We start from the raw sequence: 23,642 nt of genomic DNA on the forward strand, positions 1-23,642 counted from the left end.
AACAGTAGATTTACTCATGGATAAAACAATCAACTAGATTTCAGTTTCTTCTGCCCGACGTGTTTTCGTCAAGTAAAGAGCATCTTTTTTTTTTTTATAAACCCGTCAAATATTGAACAAAAGATTAAGATCGGTTTCATGTAGTGCCCATATGACTTCAATGTAAGAACAAAAATGCCTCAAAACACTGACAGATTTTTATTGTCACATATTGGTTTCTATGAGGATATTAAAAGTACATTTCATAAACAAGTTTGTTGTTAAAAAGCCATTGCACCAACCAGGCCTTAAATTCACAATAACTCGAGCATTGGTAAAATGTTTCCTTCACGTAACACTGTTGGGTGAACTCAAAATTTCAAGGAAACACATTCCGATAAAAATGCAATTCAACAAAATGTTTGACGTTTTGCTGTATCGCAAAGAAATACAAGTTTATTGAACTAATCATCCCTTGGATTATCCCCAAATTAAAGATTGGATGGTTTGCAGCAAACAACTTGTTTTGCTGTGCAAACAATGTTGCCATAAATGTCAATTATTCATATTTTAAAGTTGTTCCAACATAAACAATTTTAACCCCCCTCCCCCCAAAAAAGTAATATATATTATTTATTTTTTTACAGTGCATTGTTACATCATTACATATAGTAGATGTCTACACACCTCTGTTCAAATGCCAGACCAAAATAATTCATTTCAACATTAAATCTTCCATTAACGCGACCTATAACCTGTACAACTCACTTGAATTTTATTGGACCAGTGTGTGACCTCAGTGAGCTTTTTGTTTGTTACTGCATTAAGTGTAATTGCAAATCCACTACAGTAGGTGGTAGTGGCGCAAATGATAGTCGCTGCGTAGAGTATGGTCGAAGTATTTTGTTCTTCCTGGGGGGGATATATATATAATCGGGAAGCTGTTAAGAAGCACTTTCCATTAAATGTGCGTTGGAATTTAATTGGTTAATTCTGAACCACCACATATCCATTCATTCGAGGGTGTGCACAGTTGTGCAACCACATTTCACTTATTTTTACTTCCCATCTCAAAATGGGTTACAATAAAATTTTCAAATGGGCTGTACCGGTTAGAGATCTTCCCCCCACCCCTCCAAAAATATATATAACAAATCTGACATCTGAGCAGGGGTGTGTAGATATTTGATATCCACTGTACACAGCTTATCAGTCAAGTTGAGAACAGAGGCAAAATTGCCTCTATTTTTAGTGTTATTCGCAGGAAGGTCTCAGCAGGGGCTGAAATCACTTCCACCGTTAAATCATCAGAGAACACAAAATAATCCCTCTCAAGCCCTTTTAGAACAAAGCCGCGATGCAACAAAATGACAAAACAATCTGTGTAGTGAATGCTTACCAAAAAAAAAAAAAAAGACAAGAAAATTTGTAAGAACTGGTGCCTTGCAGTAAATGGGGCTTCAACACCACTTGCATGCATCAAGTTTGGATTCAGTTGGGTCAATTCCTGTAACATTTTAAATTCACTTCACTATGCTTTCGGTACCACATTTAAGTACCAAGAGTACTGCTTGGTAGAAATAAGGGTTGAATTGTTTTACAGGCTGCAAATGTCCCACAGCCAACCTGTAAGGATGAAAAATGAATTACGTCTTCTGACACAAAGAGGAATTACTATAGTGTTGCACATCCTCAATTGTCCATCCTGGACTCACATGCGGACAATTTGAAGTGGTGCATACTGTATATGGCGGTTACAACACTCTCGCCGCCGCTCACGGGCACAAAGGGAGAAGGTGGTCTCCTACAAATGTCAGCAGCAGATGGAGCGCTTAGTGACCTCAGCTGAGCCCCCGTGACAGGCTGATGGTGGGGGGTTGGGGGAGGAGCCACGGCGCACGCGTCAGTGAGAGAAGAAGAAGCTGCTGCATTAAGTGATCCTCTCATGCTGGATCTGGTAGTAACAGGCCTGTGGGAGGATAGGGAATATTCCACTGGGTTGGAAGGATTATCAAGGCCTCAGAGTCAATCAGTTAGCATACAGTGGTAGTATCTTGAATTATGATTGCCCCAATATAGGAGTTTCTCAAGATGCTTCTTGTTGCTTAGTATTAAAAAAAACTGTTTTTTTAAACCTACGTACGGGTCAGCTAATAATGGCTGAAGCAAACTTCACAGCACGTGTCCGCCATCACTTGTGAAAGTGAAGGTACAGATAAGGTTTATTTTGTGCTGGCATTTTCTGGGTTTTGTGCAGGTATTTTTACAAATGTTGTTTTACTAACCATGCATCCGAAGAAAGTGTGTGCTGAGTAAGAAATAAAACATTGTTTTTTACATTTGATTTTATGACAATATAAAAAATTTTATACAGTACAAAACTGAACAGTGTTATTTGTCTTTGCTGCAGCCCATAGAATATCCTTTCCGTCAAACTCTATTGACTTGTTTTGCTTGTAAACTTTATGTTTGAATGTATGGCAATACTTAGTTTTGTATGTCAACTGCTGTCACTAATTAAACGACCACCTATGTTAACCTGCAACTGTTGTTTCAATACAAGTCCCTTTGTCCTTCTTAAATTATTTAAAGCAGTGATTCTCAAAGTGAGGTGCTAGTGTGGTACTCAGGCTCACTGAGGCACAGTCTTAATGTTCAAACTAAGCAACTTGTAATTTAATTTCGGGAAAATGAATACGTACTACACTACTGTATTTTAACTCATTCATTCCCAGCCATTTTCACTGAAGCAACCCCCTTCGCTCCCGGCTGGTTTACTAGATTTTGAGCGATTTTGCAAGGCCCACAAAATACTTTGCTCTATTGCTAAAAAAAACATGGAACCTACTAAAAGAAAGATTAGCGATTTTTCTTTCATCAGGTAAAAAAGTACATTTGTATCCGTTTCCGTTTTGCAGCGATTAGCATTAGAATATAGCTAAATTTCATCATTATTCACAAATCTGTTGGAAACACTGGGGGAAAGAGGTTGCTGCAACATGGCCCTGGTTGATCCCTTATACTCGGCTGCCACCTGCTGGCCGTTTTTTGTAATAACTACGATTGCTTTAAGCGACCTCTTCAGGTCAGAGGCTGCCAACAAAGCCTTCTGTATAATCTAGCATTATTATTATTATTATTATTATTTTTAAATCTTATAAATATGTTTTTGGGACTATGGCAATATTTAAAATATAATTTTTTTATACGTTTTTGGGAGCAAATGAGTTAATACTGGTCATGATGGGGGTACAGAATTTTTATTTTTAGGTGGTACTTGATGTAAAAGGATTATTAAAAACAAATTAAACTTTTTTTGGAGGTTGCTTTTTTGGGGCAGGAATAGATTAAGGGAATGTCTATTAATTTCAATGTTGAAAGTTGATTTGCAATAAAAGCACATTGAGGTAAGAGCACGGTCAATGAATGAGTCAAACTTATAAGTCAAGGTGCCGCAGTATTAAGGTGCATCATGGTTACCTTCAGAGTGGTGAACATGATTCCATGCTCTCCATGCTGGACGCAAGGGTCCATCAGGTCTTCGATCAGGTTCACCTCTGACCCAAGGTTCCTGATTCTAGAATGTTAGACAAAAGTATTCAATCTTTGTCCTACAATAACCAACTTCTATAAGTCTATATAATGAATCAAAAAAAGTTGATGTTGACCGAGCACGCAGCACCACATAGAGGAAAACAGGAAATAGGTCATCCATGGACCACAGGAAGTCCTGCTTCAGCAGTGACTGCACTTCTTTAGTGATCTCCTCGAAGGTCAGCTGGATCACATTCAGCTTGTCTGATGGGGTGAACGTTGTGCTGAAAACCATGGACGTACGAAAGTTCACATAGGTAAAAAAAAAAAAACAGGAATACAGAGAGGACCTTTGTTGACATTCCTATAGCAGCAACGTAACCCAATGTGTATGTCAATCAGAACGTGCTGCAGTCTATCACTAGCAAATGCAGTAGCAAAGTCATAACTACGGTAAATATTTGTATGCTAAACATTTCTAGAGCATAACATGTGCCCGTCTGTTACTTCTGAAATAATAAATGCATTGGCATTAGGTAAGGATATGTGTCCACTTATATATTAGTAAGTACTACAATCTGGAAAGCATTTTTATTGTGCATAAAACTGTTTGACAGCTATGCTCGTTATATTTTACAACACGTTGCAATTTTGCTTGATCAAAACCATTTAATGTCGGAACCGTTAATGGATTGATGGCATTGCAACAGGGAAAATTTATTTGGTATATATATATATATATATATATATATATGCATCAATTGAGTTACAAGCTTATTCGCGGAATGACTTAAACCTGTACGTCAAGGTATCACTGTAGCAGTGATTGCTGAAGAGAACATACCTGATTTGCTGCAGAGTTTCAACTGCAGAAGCAAAGCAAGTATATTTGGTGCTGGACAGAACCTGGACGAGACACATGCCCACACAAACACAGTTACGTTTCTGCGAGCTGTACGGTGAGAACCAAAAACAACCCAAGCTACCTGCAGGTTTTCCGCTGGTGCTGGCATGGAGACGGAAACAGGCCAAAACTTCCTGAAAGAAAATGAAGAAAAATTTGAAAAAGTGCAAATAAACGACTCTTGCAGCGCTCGTCTTATATTGTGAGACATACTGCTGGACACCCAGAAAGGCAAGCAGGGCCAGGTCGGGCTGCTTGTTAAGGCGGAGGACACATTCCCAGTAGACATCGTCCTCTCGCTCCTTGTCAAGAGCGTAGAGGGTGAAGAGTGGCGGGTAGAGGCGGGGCAGCAGGACAGGAAGCAGCAGAGCCAAGCTGCTCACAACGGGGCCGAGAGGGGACCGCTCCATCTTCAGGTTCAAATTTTGTTTGGAGGCTTCATGTTCACTCAAGCTTTCAAGTTTCGAGTCTGACTCCTTCTCCTGAAGGTCGGCTGGCTCTCGAATGATACCGCCGTCTTCTGGCAAGTCTGGGAAAAGAAACCTGCACAGAGTTCACACACAAACACAGAAATAATAAATAAAACAACACAAAATAAGATTCCAAAAACTAATTCTAGTTCTGTTCTGGTGGTGGAAATACTGGTGACAGTATTGTTGGAAGACAGATAAGAGTTTTTCAAAGAGGGAGTTTTTCCTTGCCTCAAGTTTTTCAAAGAGGGAGTTTTTCCTTGCCTCAAGTTTTTCAAAGAGGGAGTTTTTCCTTGCCTCATTTGCTAAGTGCTTACTCACGCAGGGTTCAATTGATTTCCTGTAATATATGACGTATGTGGATCTTGACCTGCTCAATGTGTAATACCTTGAGATAACCTCTCCTGCGAACTGGTGCTATATAAATAAAATTGACATGACTTGACTTCAGGTTACCTTACAATCTGGAAAATGCGGTCAAGATAAGATTTCAACTCGCTGACAGCCTGCGGCAGGAGCCGGCGGTTGGCCCCGACGCCAACATACGTCATCCTGTAGACCGCCACCAAGGCTTCCACAAGTCTGCCTAATGGGTGCAGCGGGGTGTCACATGCCTGAGAACATGACCATTTTTTTTTTAATATGTCAGCTTGATTGGATATCAGCAGTAAAGCTTAGTACAGTGGAACCCCTATGGTCAATAACAGTCATATTCCCTCATACGAAATAATCAATTCCAGTGAAATTGTCACCATCCTACAACCATTTAAATGTAAATGTAATAATATAATTTTATTTCTTCCACAACGCTGCTCCTGTATCCGTTTTTATACTTTGCTAGTTGTTTCTAAAAATTGTTCATGTGTGTGAACATTGCTGCTGTGAAAATTCAATTTCTTCTGCAGGATGAATAATCTGTCCATCTGTCTGTCTGTCTGTCTATTATAATTGACCATTTCAGTGGTGATGCTGAATTTGACTCTGTGTGTACTACCAATCTTGTTCTGTTATTACTCTGTGCTCAGGTTGGTCATTTTTTTCCACAGAAAAGCCAATAAAACAGCACAACACAAGCAGAGTTCATATGAATGACGTTTGGATTTTTATAGGAAGTGATTGTAGAATTGTATGACGTCAGGGCCGTACGACTTTAGAGGTTCCACTGTACTAGCTATATAGTCAAAGGGGCAATTACCTTGATGAGGTAAAGATGGATAGCGTGATATCGCTCCATAGTAATGAGGCCTACATGTTGCGGGATCACTTCTAAACTCTCCAGAGTTCTGCTATGACTTCGAGACAGAATTTCTGGACTGAGAGATGCACAAATATTTTTGTGAATTAAGATGGGGTATAGGAAAAGAATACGACGTTTGAGCCTCAACAACAAAAAGTGCCTACGCACCTGTCCAGAATATGTCGTCGGTTGGTGGTGAGGGCCACTGCAATATTGTCCCATGCCTTGCAGTTGTCTCCTTGGCCAGCTGCCTCGCAGCCGAGTTGGCACCAACACTCGTCAAACACCGCCTGCCACTTTTCCTCAGCGCTCACACACAGACGGCCCAGCTTCCTGACACATTTAAAACACACAAACGCACCTCAGTGAAAGATGGTGCCACTCGGGCCACCCCACTGAAAAATTTCTGGCCAAGCCTCTGAGTCTAGTAATAATCCATTAATTTATTTACATGAAACACTTGGCGCATTCAAGTAATTTAAGGCGAACTTACACAGAACGAATCTTCTCCTTGTCAGTTTCAAACAGGTGTGGCTTAAAGTAGGAGCCAGTTACTTTGGGACCTGCACCCCATTCACCATTGAAGGAGCCTTCTAGGTAATCGCCGTTGGCCATCGTCAGCACTCCCTAAGGTCACATATTTGTGAACATTGTCATGGATTCGTATTATAATTATGTGAAGTAAAATGGAAAGGAAAGGGAGATTTCACAAGTGACAACTAACGAATTACCTATTACAGTGTGCATAATGTAAAAAATGTCTCAGACAGAATCATGGAAATGCGTTAGAAACCAGCAGTAAAGGTGCATTCCTACTAGATGAAGATAAGCATCAATCAAACCCAAAGTCAGCTGACAGGCTCCAGCGCTTATAGAAAATGGATATATACTTATTCGTCACCTTGCCATTAAGGGTCCAGTCATCAGAGAACTCCCCCTCATATGATGTATCGTCCTCGGACAGAAGGATTCCAGTCCCCTGAAAGACAAAATCCACACCTCACTCTGCATGCTGCATTTCTCTTATCACTGGTGAACTTTTTGTTGTTGTGAAACAACATGTTACAGTGAGACAAAAAAAAAAAAAAAAGAGAACACATTTGTGTATTTGCATGTGCGCGTGGGTGGCCATCATTTCAGAAGGGAGTGTGCGGGGTGGTTGGGGATCGTTAAACCAACTTTAATGTGCAAATGATCCTCTTTGAATATAAGTAAAGAGATTGTTTGCAATCTCCCAATAGTCTAAATACGGTATTTTGATTAATAATGTATTTGTGGAATGAGAAATCAGCAGAATAATCCACCTGTCTTTATCCATCTCTGCCATGCATTCCGTCCTGCACTACCACCGGCTGCCAAATGAAATTGACGTCAAAGTGCCCACGGGCTCAGCTTGCAAACGTCAAATGTTTTCTGGGTCTGATCACTTAACGTTTGCCAGGTGAACTCATGGACACCGTGACAACAATTTTAGTCGACAGTAGGTGGCAGTACAGGACAAAATGACAGCTGCCTGAGATGGATAAAAACTGGTGAATTATTTTGGCTAGTTCAATTCTTATTCCAAAATATTATTTACAAAATTGTGTTTAGACAAGTGGGGGCACACAGAACATATTACTGCAAAGAAAGTTTTTGCCTTGACTTCCACTTAAACACACACAAAAATAGAATCAATAAACCTAAACCTCAAACACATTCTATTAAAAATATAACATTTTCTGATTTCAGCCTCACAAATATGAATACTTTCTGAAATCTCCCCAGCAAACCCGGTGCCACATATCACACCTGCCCAAACAAAGCAGTTACAAGTGTGTCATATATATTCTTTGTATTACTGAACGTGTACATCTGAGTAGACATGAAATGCATTCAATACATGTTTTCTCATCATCCTCTCATCTTTTCTCCTACCATCATTTTATTGTCTTTGAACGACCCTTCGTAGTAGAGGCCGAACTGCGTGACTACGACCCCGGTGCCTTGCCGCATGTTGTCCTGCCACATACCAATGTACTTCTCGCCTCTGACAGAGCGAACACACACAAAGTTTTCGCTGTGAATTTAAACAGGGAACTCCAGCACGATGCTATGGACACGGCAACGTACTTGGTGATGTCATCGAAGACGCCATAGCCAGTCTTCTTGTCATGTACCCACTGGCCAATGAATACGCTGGGCGAGGTGGTGTTGAGCTTGCCGCTACGAAGCATCCCATGGCCGTGCCGCAGGCCCTCCTGGTAGGATCCGTCGTAGACCTCAGCGCTAGCATAACTGTGCATTGGAAATAGGGCTCGGCCTATTAATCAGCTGATATTAGCTCTACGAAAATCTTCAAAAACACAGTAACACTTTACAATGTAAGGCAAAGATGTCATTCAAACAGTCGCCTCCACCGAAAAAAAAATCGGCCGATATTTTTTTCTGTTGTCAAGTTAAACACATACTAAAGGGCAATTACAAATGTTGTCAAAGTGCTTGTATATACTGTATATAGATGCCTACCTGTACGTGCCCACACCATTCATTTTGCCGCCCTTCCAGTAGCCTTGATAGTGATCGTTTTTGTTCAGGGTCTTATTTGGAGCCACAAATTCACCAAAACTAAACAAACAAATACACTTTGAGGACAGGACAGGATATCGCATCTCATTCGTGCTCATGTTGTCTCAATCTCACCCATCCTCCTGTCCATTCTTTAACGACCCTGTGTAAATCCTCCCATCCGGCCATTTGATCACACCTCTGAAACGAGCAACAATGCCAATCAACAATGTTGAAAACCAAACAGCAGAAAGTCAACAAGTCCCACCTTCCGTGGGGCTTTCCGGCTAGCCAGCGGCCATCATATGTCGCCTCTTTTAGCCGTCCGTCCTTATAAAATGTGTAGGTGGCACTCCTACAAATGGGAGGCTCTAACTTTTGTCCCTCACCTAAACTGAGGGCCTGAACCACTGCTTGATTGATGCAGCGGATCCACTTTGCCTGTCAAGTGAGCACCAGAAATGAGGACTTCCAACAGCTCTTCGTCTGCATCAGCAGTATTTTACTTCTTTATTTCATCTACCTTCTCCATGGCAGAGCTGGCTAACAGGGTGAACATCTCTTCAGGTGTGGTCAGTTTCAGTCCGTAACTCCTCAAAGACGACAATGAAACAAGGCAATGTATCATTTCAGCATAATAAAAACATCTTTGATCCTAAATCTACAATCAAGAAGTGACTCACAGGCCAGTGGTGTCCTCTGGAATTGGCTCCACCCACAGCGTGGCCAAGGGGAAGACATGATGGGTAGAGAACTGGAAGGTTGGAAGAGAGGAGGTGAAGGTCAGTTAGATAAAACGTACGTATCAGTCATGCCACGGCAAACATGCTCTCTCTCTAGATGAAAACTTTGCTTGGCCAAAAGAGGTGTCCCTAAAATCCCTTAACAATCATTCATTTTATGAAATCGCTTATCCTCACTATCACAGCTCTCTTAAGGCGAGAGGCAAGGCTGCACTTAACAGTAAACAAATAAAAGCTTCAAGCTTGTGACGTCAACTATCGGTGAACTGAGTTTTAAGTTGTGTCATCACACAAACACTGCTTTGTGCAGTAAGGTATGAATTAAGGTCTCTGTTCTGTTCTTGTTTGACCATTCTTGGGAAAGAGTGTCAGTGCATAACGAATGCTTTTTATTACGATCGTGTTGCTTTTAAACGTAGACCAGTTCCGAGATCAAGTCAACAATTCCACATCCCTTTTCCTTCCACACACACACAATCATGACGCAGAGCTACATACTTACGAGGTTTTTACAAGGCGCCATGCCCTGAGAGCATGAGGGCAAGCACACACAAATGCTTGAAAACACACATACAGTTTACAATGACCCAAAGAGTGTACGCGTTTGTATGAGTACGTTTGTGCAAAGCTGACCTGCGCATGGACAAGAGCATCATTAAAAAGGATGAACCAGTTGACAGAGAACCTTCCAGCATTCTGCAGTGTCAGAGCTTTGTTGCTACTCTCGCAGATGAGGCGGCGGTGAGGCTTTCGTAGAGAGTCCTAATAATAACAAATTAAAAATAATAAGCGAAAGAGATGTTTTGTTAGGTTTATTGAAAACTTCAAACTGTCCATGGGTTGAATGTGTGTGTGACTGGTTTGTTTCGAAAACTATTATGTGTATTATATTCTAACTGAACTGAACTGTACATAACGAATGCACAAAAAATTAAGCCACTCTAACATTATGTATGCTCAGTTTGACCATTTCAGTCAGATCACTACAGGGTGCCTAGTGAATGATTGACAGATGATTAGCCCGGGGCGGACAATGTCACGTCTCACTCAAAGTCAGTTGGGATACCATCCAGGAATAGCTTGATGCCCGTGTGTGTGCACACGCGCATTGGTGTACAATAGCAGGTGAAACAAACATGCTAGGACAAGTAATACGCTCGTTTACCGTCATCTTGCCGGGGAAGCCTTTCCAGAAGAGAAATGTGCATTCAGCTTCCTTCCTTTTCTTCTTCAGCAGAAGATCCAAAGCTTCAAACTTAGAGTAGCTCTCCTGCAGTCGCTGGTATTCGTTGGAGCACTGACAAAGCGAGCGCGACACAGACACACGCACACGTTTCATGATCTTTAGAAAACAAAGTGTGTATACAGGGCCCCAGTTTTCCAAGGCCAACCACACACTAAACAACATGGAGCGTGGCAAAAAAAAAAAAAATTGTTGATGACTCCTTGCTGCACACCAAGCGATTATGCACCACACATTTATTGACGCACTGCAACGAAGAAACCGGCTCTTCTGAATTAGTGGGGGAGGCCCTCCTGGGGGAGGGGGGCCGTGTGACCTCAGGCAACATGCTTTTTTTTTTGACGTACTAGAATAAAGTGCAATTGCACATCCCCTACATTAGGTGGCAGTGGCGTGATCATTGTCAGAGTGTGCGCAGGGAGTAGGAACACTGTTAAAGTTATTTAGCAGATTTATACTTTTTTTTCCCATTTTCTTTGATGTTAAGAATCCAATGTTATTCAGTAGTGTACGTGTAACAATTTGATAGACAAATTATATATGATAGAGTCGCAGCGGAGAGTTGGGAGTTGCAAAATATTTTCTTCTTCCCTTCCAGAAATATAAATACAGTTGAGTATTCTAGAAGCTAGAAACATTTCTATTATTTTGTGTGCAAGCTCATGTGCAATTTTGATTGGCTGTTACTGGTACATCTGTGACATTGCAACACCATTAACCGGCGTGATTCAAATTTTGAATCACAGAAAAACTAGTGACGACGGTGGGCCACTCATGAGAGCTAGTTGCCGAAACCCAGCATATTGCACGACAGCTCAGTCGGTTTTAGCCACGTCGTTCAGTGTGAGGCGTTCCTAATGGTGAGTTGACCTACTACTTCAAAGCACGTGGCCAGTTTGAGCAGCAGTCGTCCATACTCCTGCAGATGAAGTGTTGGGAGGCAGAAGAGCGATACCAGGAGGTCTAGCATGGCGAGGTTCCCCTCACTGCATTGCGTCAACCTCTGAAGCAGCTCAGGACTCTTTCCGAAGAAATCGCTTCAGGGAAGAGGATAATTCACTATATCAGTCATCAATGGTAGTCTTTCTTTCCTGTTAAATGCTGTATTGGAGAAGGTAGAAAATAATATACTGTAGAATTCCACTTATTTGGAATGACGATATGTAGTTTGCATGTCAATTTGATTGGACTTTCACTAGCATTCTAATGAATCTCTGAAATGTCATATATAAATAATTTATCTGTGATTATTTTCTTCTTTACGGAAATGCTATAAAAAAAGTGTATCTATGTGTAATGTGTATCTGAGTAATTACAATTACTAGGCAAATATTTTTTTTTACAGGCTTCAAGTTGAAAAAGATTAATAGACTTTCCAACAACATATTGAAATGGATACTATACACTTCAAAAGTCCATTCACAAAGATTCACAATTCTTCCTGAACACTGTTTATGACCCAACAAACCTTTTCCTTTTTGACTTTGTCTTTGATCATTTTTGCGCCATGTCCAACTCTGTTTTAATGGACTTTTCTTGGAAATGCATGCTGACCACTTTTTCATTTGACTGTCATCTAGCAAATTAAGTGACGCAAAAAGCCTTTTCATTGCTGTTGAATTTCATTCTGCATAATGAAAAAAGTATAATAAAAAAAAAAGAAGTACAATTTGTGTCTAAAACATAATGCCCTAAATACTTTTTTTTCATTTTTTTTTATATTTAATAATATTTCTTTTGCTGCTGTAAACCAGTACATTTATCTGCGGCTTATTTTTTTAACAGTCATTTAAGTGAGAACTAACAATATTATTAGTCTACAAAATTATAATATTTTTGGGACACACACTATTACGGTAATTCAGAAGCATCAGTCACACCTGAACATTTTCATTTAAAGGTTTCCTTATGACAATGTACTCACAGTGAGGGTTTAGTAAGGGTCAGGAAGCCTCCCATCACATGGAAGTAATCCAAAGTGCTGCTGTATCTTAAAAGATGTGAGAAAAAAAATCATTATTTATCATGATTATGATTATTATGACATGATTGTACATTAGTTAAACACATACTCATTGTAGGAGTCCAGGAAGATTCTGGCGTGGTCGAGAATAAACAGACTTTCAATACTGCGGCTGCGCCGAAGGTTGGCGGTGAGACTGACCGCATGCTGCCCGGTCAGGTGACACAAGTGCCCAAATTGACTGGCAAGCGTCTGCAGCATCTTGAAGATCACCGGGCCAAGGTTTGCACTCAGAGATTCTAGAAAATAAATACAGTCCATGCAAATCATTAACAATGAGATAAGGAAAAAAACGGTTTTCTTGCATGTGTCACTCTTACCAAGACCCAGCAAGGGACTTAAGACTTGTGTCTTGATGCTACACAGTTTGCAGTAGAATTTTCTCTCAGCTGACGCCAGCTCATGGAGGCTGGCAATGAAGCCCATCACATTCTTGTCTGAGAGTGCCACACACTGCTGGCCGCCAGCAGACACGCTGCTCACAAATCCTAGCTGGGAAACACAAATGACGTTACAACTCCTGTGGTCACTAAATATATTCGAAAGCAACCATGTCTTTTAACAGAACAGAAGAAGATTGTTTTAATGTTTTAGGCTAGAAGAAGAAAAAAAAAGTTTCAAGAAGCGCTTTAAAAGAACAAATACGTTGTTCTTACATTCATGCAGAAAGGCAGCAGCACAGGCTGCTGGGTGTAGCCGTCAGATGCCGACTCCTTCTCTTCCTCTCCGTCTTCCTGTTTGCTACAGTCCCGGGTGCCCTCTTTCACCTGCTCTCCACTGTAATAAATGATGGGCTGTATGCAGTCTCCGTCAGCAAGCAGTAGAGAGTGACGCTCTCCGGCACTCACATCCCACACCCGGATTCCCTCTGACAACTGTGGACGGAGACAAAAGTGTGTGGTGACATCGAGGCGGCAAATTATATGGAGTTGAATTTTTTGGTAGAATTACTGCCGCACCTTGGCGAGGCGAGGAACTGTGCTGGGGGACTCCATGTGGCCCAGCTGACCCTGGCTATTACTTCCCCATGATAACAACTTTAAGACAGACACAGAGACAAGTAAGTCCAGCTGTGACAGGTGTGGAAAGTGAAATGTCATTTGACCAATGCAAACTGACTGAGAAAACAAAGATAAATCGGCCTTCTATCGCCGATCACAAAAAAAACGATCACCAGCAGCGCCAATTTGCAGCCTGCAGGCAGCTAGAGACCAGTCTGTGTGCAGTGTAGCGTCCCCTCCCCCTTTCCATAACATTGCACGTTATAGACCAAACCAGTAACTGAATCATAAAATATGTTATAAGCTAATTTTAAATGTCCTGTTTTTGTAGAATAAAGAGATGGAAAATTGGAAATAATGTTGTTGTTTTTTTTTTACTGATTAATCAGTGAACCACCCAAAATTTGCCAGATTAACCACTTAATGAAATATCTTAGTGAGGAGCTCAAGATTGAAAAATGTGGATCTAATCCATGTGATCGGTATCAGAATCAGCATCTGTGGGAAAAAAAGCCTTTAGCGAGACCAATAATGGCGGTGTGGTTCCCAGTCTTGAGAAGTGGCAACTACTTCTATGTATAACTGCTTCTTTTAAGGAAATTTAAAACAGCCTAAAATCTTTTGAGAAATACAGAATGGCACAAACCCAAACAAGGTTTTTGTGACGGTTTTAATTCCGGTTGAAGCTTTTTCCCTGAAAACCATTTTTTATAAACATTCTGAAATGTCATATACACAATTCCTGTGACTACAGCTGTTGACTGACCTGCGACTGTGCAGTGAGAGCGAGAGAATGATGAGAACCGGCTGCCACTCGCACCACCTCCTTACTATTGAGACTTTTGATGCAGAGTGGCTGTAATCTGTAAACATCACACTTCTGGTATTATGCAACAATTTGCTCACATGAAAAAGCTCAAGAGGCTTGACGGCAGCGTTCCCTACCTGTCTAAATTGTCCCCGTGGCCTAGCTGACCATGTTCTCCGTGGCCCCAGCTCCACACCTCTGTTTGCAGAGAGGGCAGCACCTCTTGATCCGCTGGGGCTGCCATTCCCGATGACGTCAGGGCCGCGGCGCCCATATTAGAACGCCCGGCCTTGCGTAGCAACCGTGGCGACACTGCAGGTATGCAGAAACGAAACAAAAACTAGTGTCATCATGTACTCCCTCGCACACACAGGTTTTAAAATACTGTACTTTCAAGGTGATTTCAACAAAGTAGTAATCTTTGAGACGTTGGAAAAATCTTCAGGACACAACACAGACACTTACACAACGAACACACCAAGTCCTGAAACTTAAGACAAACCAAAACTCTTTTGAAAAAATAAAATAAAATCTGAAGTCTTGAATATTAGATTAGTGCTTATAAGAAGACAAATGTATACTTGACTGTAGTATTTTATCCTGATCTTGGAACTTATAGTATAAATGTGTAGTCAGTTTTCACTGTTTGATGACTGCGCACGGCGTCTGATGGTATCACGCCACCAAAAAAGTGAAACACTAAACCTAAAGTACATCAAGGCTGAACATCGTTACAACAGGTCCGCCTGATTGCTTTTATTTGGAAAAACATTTGACTGGAGATGACTGCTCTCTTATCATAGGGGTGATTGTACTACACATTAAAATGTGGTTGCTGCCACACACGGCAATTTCTTTTTCCCACACCTCCATCAAATGGATCTTGCAAGTCATTGCCCCATGGCGAAAAGTAAAAATGTATCACTCCCCATAAAATACTTTGTTGGATAGATAATTCTTTTTTAGTACAAAACACGAATGTTTAAACATTCAACCCCCCCCCCCCCCCCCTTTCAAATCTGCAGCTAGCGAGTGCAACATGCACAAACAAACACGTGAGAGACGGGAGGTGGATTCAAGGTGAAAGGTTAAAAAAAAGAAGTTAAGTATAGTTATAACATAAAACTAATCCAAAGGCTATAACGTTCCAACAATAATGTTAATCCGACTGCTAATTAATGCTGGCTAATTTACAAGCTCGTAGCATGGAGCCAAAGTAGCCACTTGTTGATATTCTGTAATTGTGTGTCAAGTTGTTTTTCATCAAAAAGATTGTGAAATAGTTTTAGATCCTAAATGTTCAACATTATCTGCTGACATAAAAATATACATGGGTAAAACGTTGACAATTTTTGTTGGCTAAAACTAGACGAATAAACGTATGTTTTCTTGGACAAAAAAATAAATAAAAAGACTACAAGGCTAGATTTATAGTCGACTAAAAGTGGACTAAATAAAAACAGGATGAGGATGACTAACTATGATAAAAACTAACAAGCGTGATTGAAACTGGACTAAAACTGAGACTAAATTTTAAAATGCTCGATAAAAATTAACACTACTTTGTAACACAAATAATTATGCAAGTTCTTTTTGGACCAAACAAGATTGATTAAATTAGTCATTTTAAAATAAAAAGGTGCAAATAGATACATTTAAACAACTCTAAATAAGTAATAATATTTTTTTATTTTCGTTTACGATTATTAAATTGTGGAGTGTAATAATTGAAATTGAAATTGAATTTCAACTAATTGCACAGCCCTATCCCATTCATTTCATTAATTGTAACACGCAAGCCACAAGTCAAATTGCAGAGTCCGCCTACTTTTGCTTACATAGCAACTACGGACACTTCTGATTATTTACATATCAGTGTTGATTCACAAACGTGTCCCCTGGAACATGCCTATGGATCTTAGTAGATTGTTGTGGGGTCATTCTCCAATTGCTATACACAGTTTTTTTGATGTTGTTATGTTACCTTCCTCGGGTTCATATATTTTGAGACTCTTTATAATGCAACTGGAATAAAATATGCACCATACTGAACACAAATGAACAGTAGGTGAAACAAAGAAAAGTCGAAAACCACATAGTGTGACGATAAGGAAGAAAACAATAAAACTCTAGTGGCTGATTAATGAATGCAAAATAACAACACAATGAAGTGTGACAAAAACATGCACTTGACGCCAACATGCATGGGCACGAGGCGTACTTACACAGCAGCCCATAGGAGGAGGATAAGAGGTGAACAGCGTATCTACCCTGTGAGAGGAGTCCCGGGAGCGACAGGCGGCGATGCAGGCGTTCCGCCTCCTCCTCATGGATATCGCCAGTACTGGAACTCTTCTTGGCCTGCACAGAGTCATCCTGTTGAACACGCTGGGTGGTGTTCTCGCCCGCTTCGGGACTAGCCTCTGTTTGCCTGACTGGCCCTCCTGATCTCAACGCTCCAGTAGGAAGATACAAGTTCATAATTTTTTTGAGGGACAATGCCTCATAAGTGGAGGCAACCTTTTCTCCGACTGCTGAAGCGCATGAGGCAACCAGGTTGTTGAGGGGATTGTTGGAAGAGGCGCTGATCAGTCCGGCTGCTGAGGGCTAAAACAAACAAAAGGCAGTAAACATACTGTAGCAGGAATGTCAGTCGGACAACCTGGATGATACCATATGAATCCTTTCATTTTCTACTCGTCCGGTTCGGCCTGTTACCCTATTTAGATGGATGGTTTGATGGATGGATTTTAAAGAGATGCTTGATTAATTTAGCTATTTTCAACAGTAAGAAGATATTTTGTCTTTGTTCATTCTTTTCATGAACAATTAATACCTTTAAAAACTAATTTTGCCACTTGCTGTCGACTGAAGATGCCATCACCTGTGCTGAGGAAATAGGTAACGACTATGGAGGACCAAAACTGCCAAAATTCAAAATAGATAAATGATTGAATAAATAAATAAATGATTGACTAAAAGTGAAAATAAAAACGGATATAAAAACATATAATTAGAAAATTAAATCCCCAAAAATAAATATAAATTCAAATGAAAACAACAAAAAAATATATTTTTCATTTTCACTATTAGTCATTTATTTATTTTTAAACTGTCAAAATTAAAAAATAAATGAATGACGAAATAAATAAATAAATGACTAAATACATAAATAAGTGACTAAAAGTGAAAATAAAAATGAATATAAAAAATATAATTAAAAAATTAAATACAAATATATTTATTAATGTGTGTGTGTGTGTGTATATATATAGTTGTTTTTTCCATTTATATATTTTTGGGGAATTTTAATGTTCAAATTAGATTTTTTTATATCATTTTTTATTTTAATTTACTCATTTATTTATTTAGTCATTTATTTATTTAGAATTTTGGCAGTTTTGGTCCTCCATAAGGAAATAGGTAACGACCAATCATGGCTCAGTTTACGGACCAAACCCGGAAAACAGGTGAGTTACCTATTTCCTCAGCACAGGTGATGTCATCTTCAGTCGACAGCAAGTGGCAAAATTAGTTTTAAAGGTAATACTTGTTCATGGAAAAAAATGAAGTTATCACATTAATTAATATTATATTAAAATATGATCTTGTTATTGTTAAAAATGGTTTAATGAGTCAAGTGTCCCCTTAGTAATCATCCATAATCTGAAATGCGTTGTTTTCTAATAGCAACACTCACCAGCAGTGTGTGCAGTCCTCCAATGGTCACCTTTGGTGTTTTTTCAGTCTGAGTGCTATCCGAGAGCTTCTTCAGGTAATCTTTGACTTCTTGCTCATCTGGATAAGGAGAAGATTTGGAACTTGGGGTCCCACTCAACTTTGTCCCGGAGATGTCAAAGTCTGAAGCAGGCAGTTCCATCCCAGCCAGAGATGACTCTTGTTTCTCCAAATGTTGTAATTGCGAGGGGTCACTGTTATTGACAGGTGCCGGAGACGCCAATTGAGGAGGTGATGTAGAGGTTTTGGAAGAAAGGGCAGGCTCTGATGGAGACATTTTGAGCACAGGATTTGTAGAAGGTGTTTTGAGCCGCTCCTCCTCCTCCTTAGGCTGCTCTAAGCAAGGAAGGCAGTAGTGACTATCAGAGATGATGACATGATCCTCTTTGTCTGTCATGGTGTACAGCAGCTGTTTACACTGCCCGCATTTGTCCGCAGGGGGCCGTTGGATGTCCTGAGGGCCCAGGCAGCGCACGAGTGCCAGGCTGTGCTTGGCCCCGCAGGCCACTTGAAGTACAAACCTGCCTGCTAGGATCTCAACCTTTTGTGGTTTCCAGACAGGAAAAACGGTGGCACTGAGGCCAAGTTGGCAACCGCTGCCCCAAGCCCACACTTCCTGCTGGACCGAGAGCGCCAAGGTGTGCTGCTCCCCACAGGCGAGCTCTAGTACAGGTACAGTGGGCAAGGAATTACAATTAGAGTCTGCCAGAGCGATTGGAGTCGGGTTGTGAACGGAGCTGAGGCCCGACAAACCACACTGCCCAGCAGTGTTGTCGCCCCACATGTGGACGCCGCCGTCCTCGGTCACCGCCCCACTGTGAAAGCTTCCGGCAGCCACAGCGACAACACGTTGCCCACTGAGTGCGCTCTCCAAAGTGGGCTCCACAGACTCCGCCACTTGACTCTGCTTCCATGAACAGTGCCCGAAAGTGAACACCTGACCACCTGATTGTGCACACAACAAAAACTCACTAAAAACAAGGAAATGGCTTTTAAAACACTGCAAACACCACAATACTCACCATCCACCAGCAAAACGCCATGATTTCTACCCAGAGCGACCTGGAGAACCGAATGGGGAGGGAGCAGTTTCTCGGGGGCCACACTGTAAGAGTAGCCCTTCCACATATGGAGTAGACCTCGCCCTCCTCCACCATCATCTCCAGAGCTGAGAGATCATGAATTATGAGACATGCTGGAATTAGGTCATCTCACATGATTGTCTCGTAGGGTTGCAATATTTGAAGTATTTTCAAACTGGTGAAACTTTCCATGGGGGTTAACAGGAATTTGCGGGAATTGACAGGAATAAACAAGGAGTTTACAAAATTGAAGGTTGGCCCTTAGCCGGGAAATTAAATGTCGGTGAGGAGAATACGTTTTAATATAATTCTGATTTCATTCAAGTAAAGTTAAATGTGTGCATGCACTGAGCATTCCTCCATCACGTGCACACATGGTTCTAGAGGGGGCTCTTTTCAGTTAACATTTTTGAAATGTCAATTGAGATCTAGGGGATCTTTCGCTATTTCGTTACCTTGTTCACAACATTAGCAGAACTATGGGAGCACAATTGTTTTGATAACATAAAACGTTGAGGTCAACACTAATTAGCTCTTAAACAACAATATGCAACATGATTTCAGTAAGAATCGTAAGAAAATAATGATTCTATTTTTGTGAGGATTTTTACCAAAATGATGATGTATACTGTAACTATTTTTTAAAAATCTTTTGTAATAAAGGGCATTTCAAACACTGTACTTTTGTACGTTTACTTAAATACAGAAGTTACATTTTTTTTAACACAAATATCAAGTCAAACAATATCAAACATCACAAGTATGTCTAATACAGGTTTATTTTCCCTGTAGTGCTTTCTTCCAGTTCAACGGGGATCACAACCTCAACACAAAATATGCTAATTAGTAGTTATATCTCCCACTGTTTCGCACTCAGCTCTGTCAATTTTACAATGGTAACAGATGTTCAGTTATGGAACGACAAATAGGTTAAAATTTTAGTTCAGTCAACTTTACTTAACAATTTTAAATCTAACAGAACATATTTGACAAACCAATCTTAATAAAATTCACACATACGCTCTCCCTCAGACTCATGCTGTAACACACCTTTTACGTCTCTTCTTAATTTCTTTATTTTCATTGCATATCCACACTGCATTGGTTTCTTTGTGTATTTCTATGTATAATTATCTGCATAATGAGGTGATACAGATCTGGGTTTTCAAACCTCACCTGCCTGCACAATCGCTTCCTATGATTATGATTTATGTTATTATATTGTTGTATTGTACAAATAAATATAAATAATACAGTATAAGTAATACAACCACATCTGGGTTCTTCTAGTTCTCTCCAGTCTTGGTGGCAGGAAAAGGTGGGTAGAGGTGGGAAAATTGGGGACTGTTTTGTATGACACCATAGTGTTCATAGTTATATTGTTTTTACTTGTAATAAGCATAACTTCACAACAATATATACAAACAAATTAAATACGATTTAAATGTGCGCAAAGAAGGTCTTTTTGTATGAGTGTGTAAATAAATACTGCAGTCGCCCGTGGGTAGTCACATGGTGATCACAAGCCCGCAAACACTATAATAATCCTCCTTACTCCCTCCTCTGGGTTTCCATCCGTGGGCTTTATTCCTCCATGAGCGTGTCATAAAAACCTCCCGTCAACTTGTCCAACGCCGTTGATGGTCTGTCGGCGAGGAGAAAATGTAACATGTCAATTGTGCTCCCAAAGCAAACACACACTCTGACATCGAGCAGGTGTCATCCTGTCATCATGACGCTCATGTTAGCAACCGCTCATATAAAATAATAGCCGAATACCACTGGCGAACTCAATTCAATTAAAAACGCAAGCACGTGTTTACAGTGGCCCTGCGAGTACCTTGTTACATCGCAAAAGTGATCCTTACCAGCTGGTTCTTTTCTTCATGCTTTATGTTGAACCGGCAATCGTTTGTGTAGCAGGCAGAAGGTAACGTGAATGCTAGGCTAGCAGAGTAGCAGGCAGCATCATCTGTTGACAAGGCGAATGGCAAAGATCGCCTGTGACAGGAAAAACTCGTCTCTGACAGTAAAAACTCTTCTCTGAAAGAACGATCGGTTTGTATCAATTTACATTTGAAACTCTAAATATAATATTTCTACAGAATGTCAGGTAATCGTGTCATTATTTTTCATGGTGCTTTAAATTTAATAGACGTTGGGTTAAAACATTGAACCCGAAATAACCGCAGAGTGAGATGCCTGTTCTACCTCTAGATGATCAATGCTCATCAAATACGGAAGCCGAAGAAACAGAAACCCAAATTAGTTTTATTATATAAACATTTACAAATAATAATAATAATAATAAAGATATAAAGCGTTCCATACATATTATATTTAAGTCACACAACAGTTAAGTGAAGCAATTACTATAGGGTAAACACCAACCATCTGCCATATTCGTATAACAATAATTTTACAATCTAGGACAACACGTTAAAGAGGCGTGTCCATATAATCCTACACTTACATTTTTTGCAGTAATGCTATGACCCCAGTTTAGGACCAGTTACACCCTTGAGCAATTTTTATTTTGTTGAAAAAGTATTACATTAAATTAGGTCTATCACTAAAAGCCAGAATAAAAACAGATCATTTAGCATCATCTGAGACTACTGGTCATTGTAGGACATGTGAATGAATGTGCTCTTTGTGTCAAATGACGAATTACTTTCTTTGGTAAACCCTGCCTGCCGGAAAGCACCAACCCAACACATCACTGCTGTTAATATTATGATTTTGTGTAGATCCCCTTATTTGTCTTCTGTTGAGAGTCCAGCCTGAAAAGTTTAAATATAAACATAAAAAAAATATTTAATATAAAAAAGAGTACAAAACGATTTTAGTATAACCAATATAAACATTGCAGTAACGATGTGACCCAAGTTTAGGAACATTTCCATCATTCAGCAATTGTTATGTTGTTGAAAAAGTATAAGCTTAATTTAGGTCTATCACGAACAGCCAGAAGGCACGCAAATCATTCAGCATCATCTGACACATGTCAGCATATAGGACAAGTTAATGAATGCACTCTTTCTGTCACTTGATTCCTGAAGACCAAATGACGAATTGATTTCTTTGGTCAACCCCGCCTGGCTGCTGGAATGCATCACCCCAACAGATCAATGCTGTCAATGTTTTGATTTTGTGTAGATCCCCTTATTTGTCTTCTATTAGCAAGTCCAGCCTGGAGGCAGCCACAAAAGGAACTAAGATAACATAAATGTTCATTTTCATATAGCCAACTTGTAAATAATGTAGTTTTTTATTTTATTTTCAATACTTCAGATACTTTAGAGTCCCACCAGAGTGGTGAAGTTGGCAGGAGACCAGAGGAAGGATCAAAGAAGGAAAGGTGAAGCAAAGTGAGATTCAACAACAACCAACCGCCCACAGAATTACAAATCCATCTTTCACCAACCCCAGATACATCTGAATCCAAACAGGATTAGGAAGACATCAAGAGACCAGATGAAAGACCAAAGGAAGGAAGGAAAAAAGGAAGGATAAATTAAGCAGAGTGAGATCCACAAACGCCAACCTCCACTGATTCAGCGACCAGTGGGGGATATTTGGTAAACATGGTAACAACAACCGGAGAAGGGAAAAGTACGTGCTGGTCTTGTGAGGAATAATTTGAAATCGGATTGGTTAAATTAACTGTGCCATTGTTAATACGGTTCAATTTACATGGGGCAACAATACTGAAACTCAAGGCTCTGGTAGTGGGTAGATGACACGACAAAAACATAGAGGTTGAAATCGGATGGCAAGAATAACATCTTCAAAAAGTACAGCCAAGAGAAATGCTACAAATTGAAGAAAATAAACTGTTCGGAATAGTGCTTATAAACTCGTGATTCATTGACCAAATGATTAAACTTAATTTGTAAATGTAGGTTAGGGCAGAGAAGGAATTGCTGGCCCTAACCTCATGCCACTGATTATCTATCATGTTCAGAGTTAAAGCTTCTATGCAAAATGCATAACTGAGGTTGTAGAATGTCTGTCTTGTAGCTGGAAAGTTCTGGACCATCTCTTAAATGTGTCAACCTTTTGTCTCAGTAAGGTTTCTGATTGTCCATTTGTTTACTGGGTTTATGCTGGGTCACCTTTCTTCCCTTTAAATGATTTTTCTTTTCTTTTTTTTACCTTCTGCCAGGAGACCAAATATCGGGAAAGTGCAGCAACAAAAAAAGTACTGTGAAAACAAAACTCTTGCTTTCATAACTACATTATGAATGGAGGGGTTTTTTTTATGACCATTTTATAAAAGGCAGATTGTCCTGTTGTGTGAAGTGCCACAGTGAATGAACATCTTCACCGT

General features: G+C 40.1%; 1 protein-coding gene across 7 annotated transcripts; it reads right to left on the reverse strand.

The window, feature by feature from the left end:
* Nucleotides 1-175: 175 nt before the first annotated feature.
* als2b (alsin Rho guanine nucleotide exchange factor ALS2 b) lies at nt 176-21,289 on the reverse strand. 7 transcript variants are annotated; one of them, XM_086068603.1, is made up of 34 exons: nt 21,178-21,289; nt 20,865-20,954; nt 19,250-19,395; nt 18,190-19,172; nt 16,760-17,096; nt 14,627-14,801; nt 14,448-14,544; nt 13,640-13,717; nt 13,337-13,555; nt 13,001-13,172; nt 12,730-12,919; nt 12,582-12,647; nt 11,532-11,694; nt 10,580-10,711; nt 10,048-10,176; nt 9,917-9,940; nt 9,355-9,425; nt 9,195-9,261; nt 8,940-9,112; nt 8,807-8,872; nt 8,633-8,731; nt 8,237-8,401; nt 8,042-8,153; nt 7,026-7,103; nt 6,618-6,751; nt 6,293-6,457; nt 6,083-6,200; nt 5,344-5,501; nt 4,631-4,960; nt 4,500-4,551; nt 4,358-4,419; nt 3,648-3,797; nt 3,460-3,556; nt 176-1,948 (listed from the first exon to the last, which is right to left on the reverse strand). In XM_086068603.1, exons 2-34 carry the CDS (start codon nt 20,882-20,884, stop codon nt 1,910-1,912), a joined length of 5,067 nt encoding a protein of 1,688 aa, XP_085924729.1. In that variant the 5' UTR covers nt 20,885-20,954; nt 21,178-21,289; the 3' UTR covers nt 176-1,909. The 7 variants fall into 7 exon arrangements, with proteins under 7 accessions (XP_085924729.1, XP_085924728.1, XP_085924724.1 ...); XM_086068602.1 differs by having other exon boundaries at nt 9,195-9,264; XM_086068598.1 differs by having other exon boundaries at nt 16,715-17,096.
* Nucleotides 21,290-23,642: the final 2,353 nt, after the last annotated feature.

The sequence above is a fragment of the Leptonotus elevatus genome, chromosome 2 (assembly GCF_054856555.1).
Source record: "Leptonotus elevatus isolate MCC_2025b chromosome 2, RoL_Lele_1.0, whole genome shotgun sequence".
Lineage (NCBI taxonomy): Eukaryota > Metazoa > Chordata > Actinopteri > Syngnathiformes > Syngnathidae > Leptonotus > Leptonotus elevatus.

Coding starts and splice junctions, on each gene's coding strand:
- als2b (XM_086068597.1), bottom strand. CDS start 20,884: ATGGAAACCCAGAGGAGGGA. Junction 13,718..14,447: donor CTCTCACTGCACAGTCGCAG/GTCAGTCAACAG, acceptor TCTGTCTTAAAG/TTGTTATCATGGGGAAGTAA. Junction 11,695..12,581: donor ACCCTTACTAAACCCTCACT/GTGAGTACATTG, acceptor TCTTCCCTGAAG/CGATTTCTTCGGAAAGAGTC.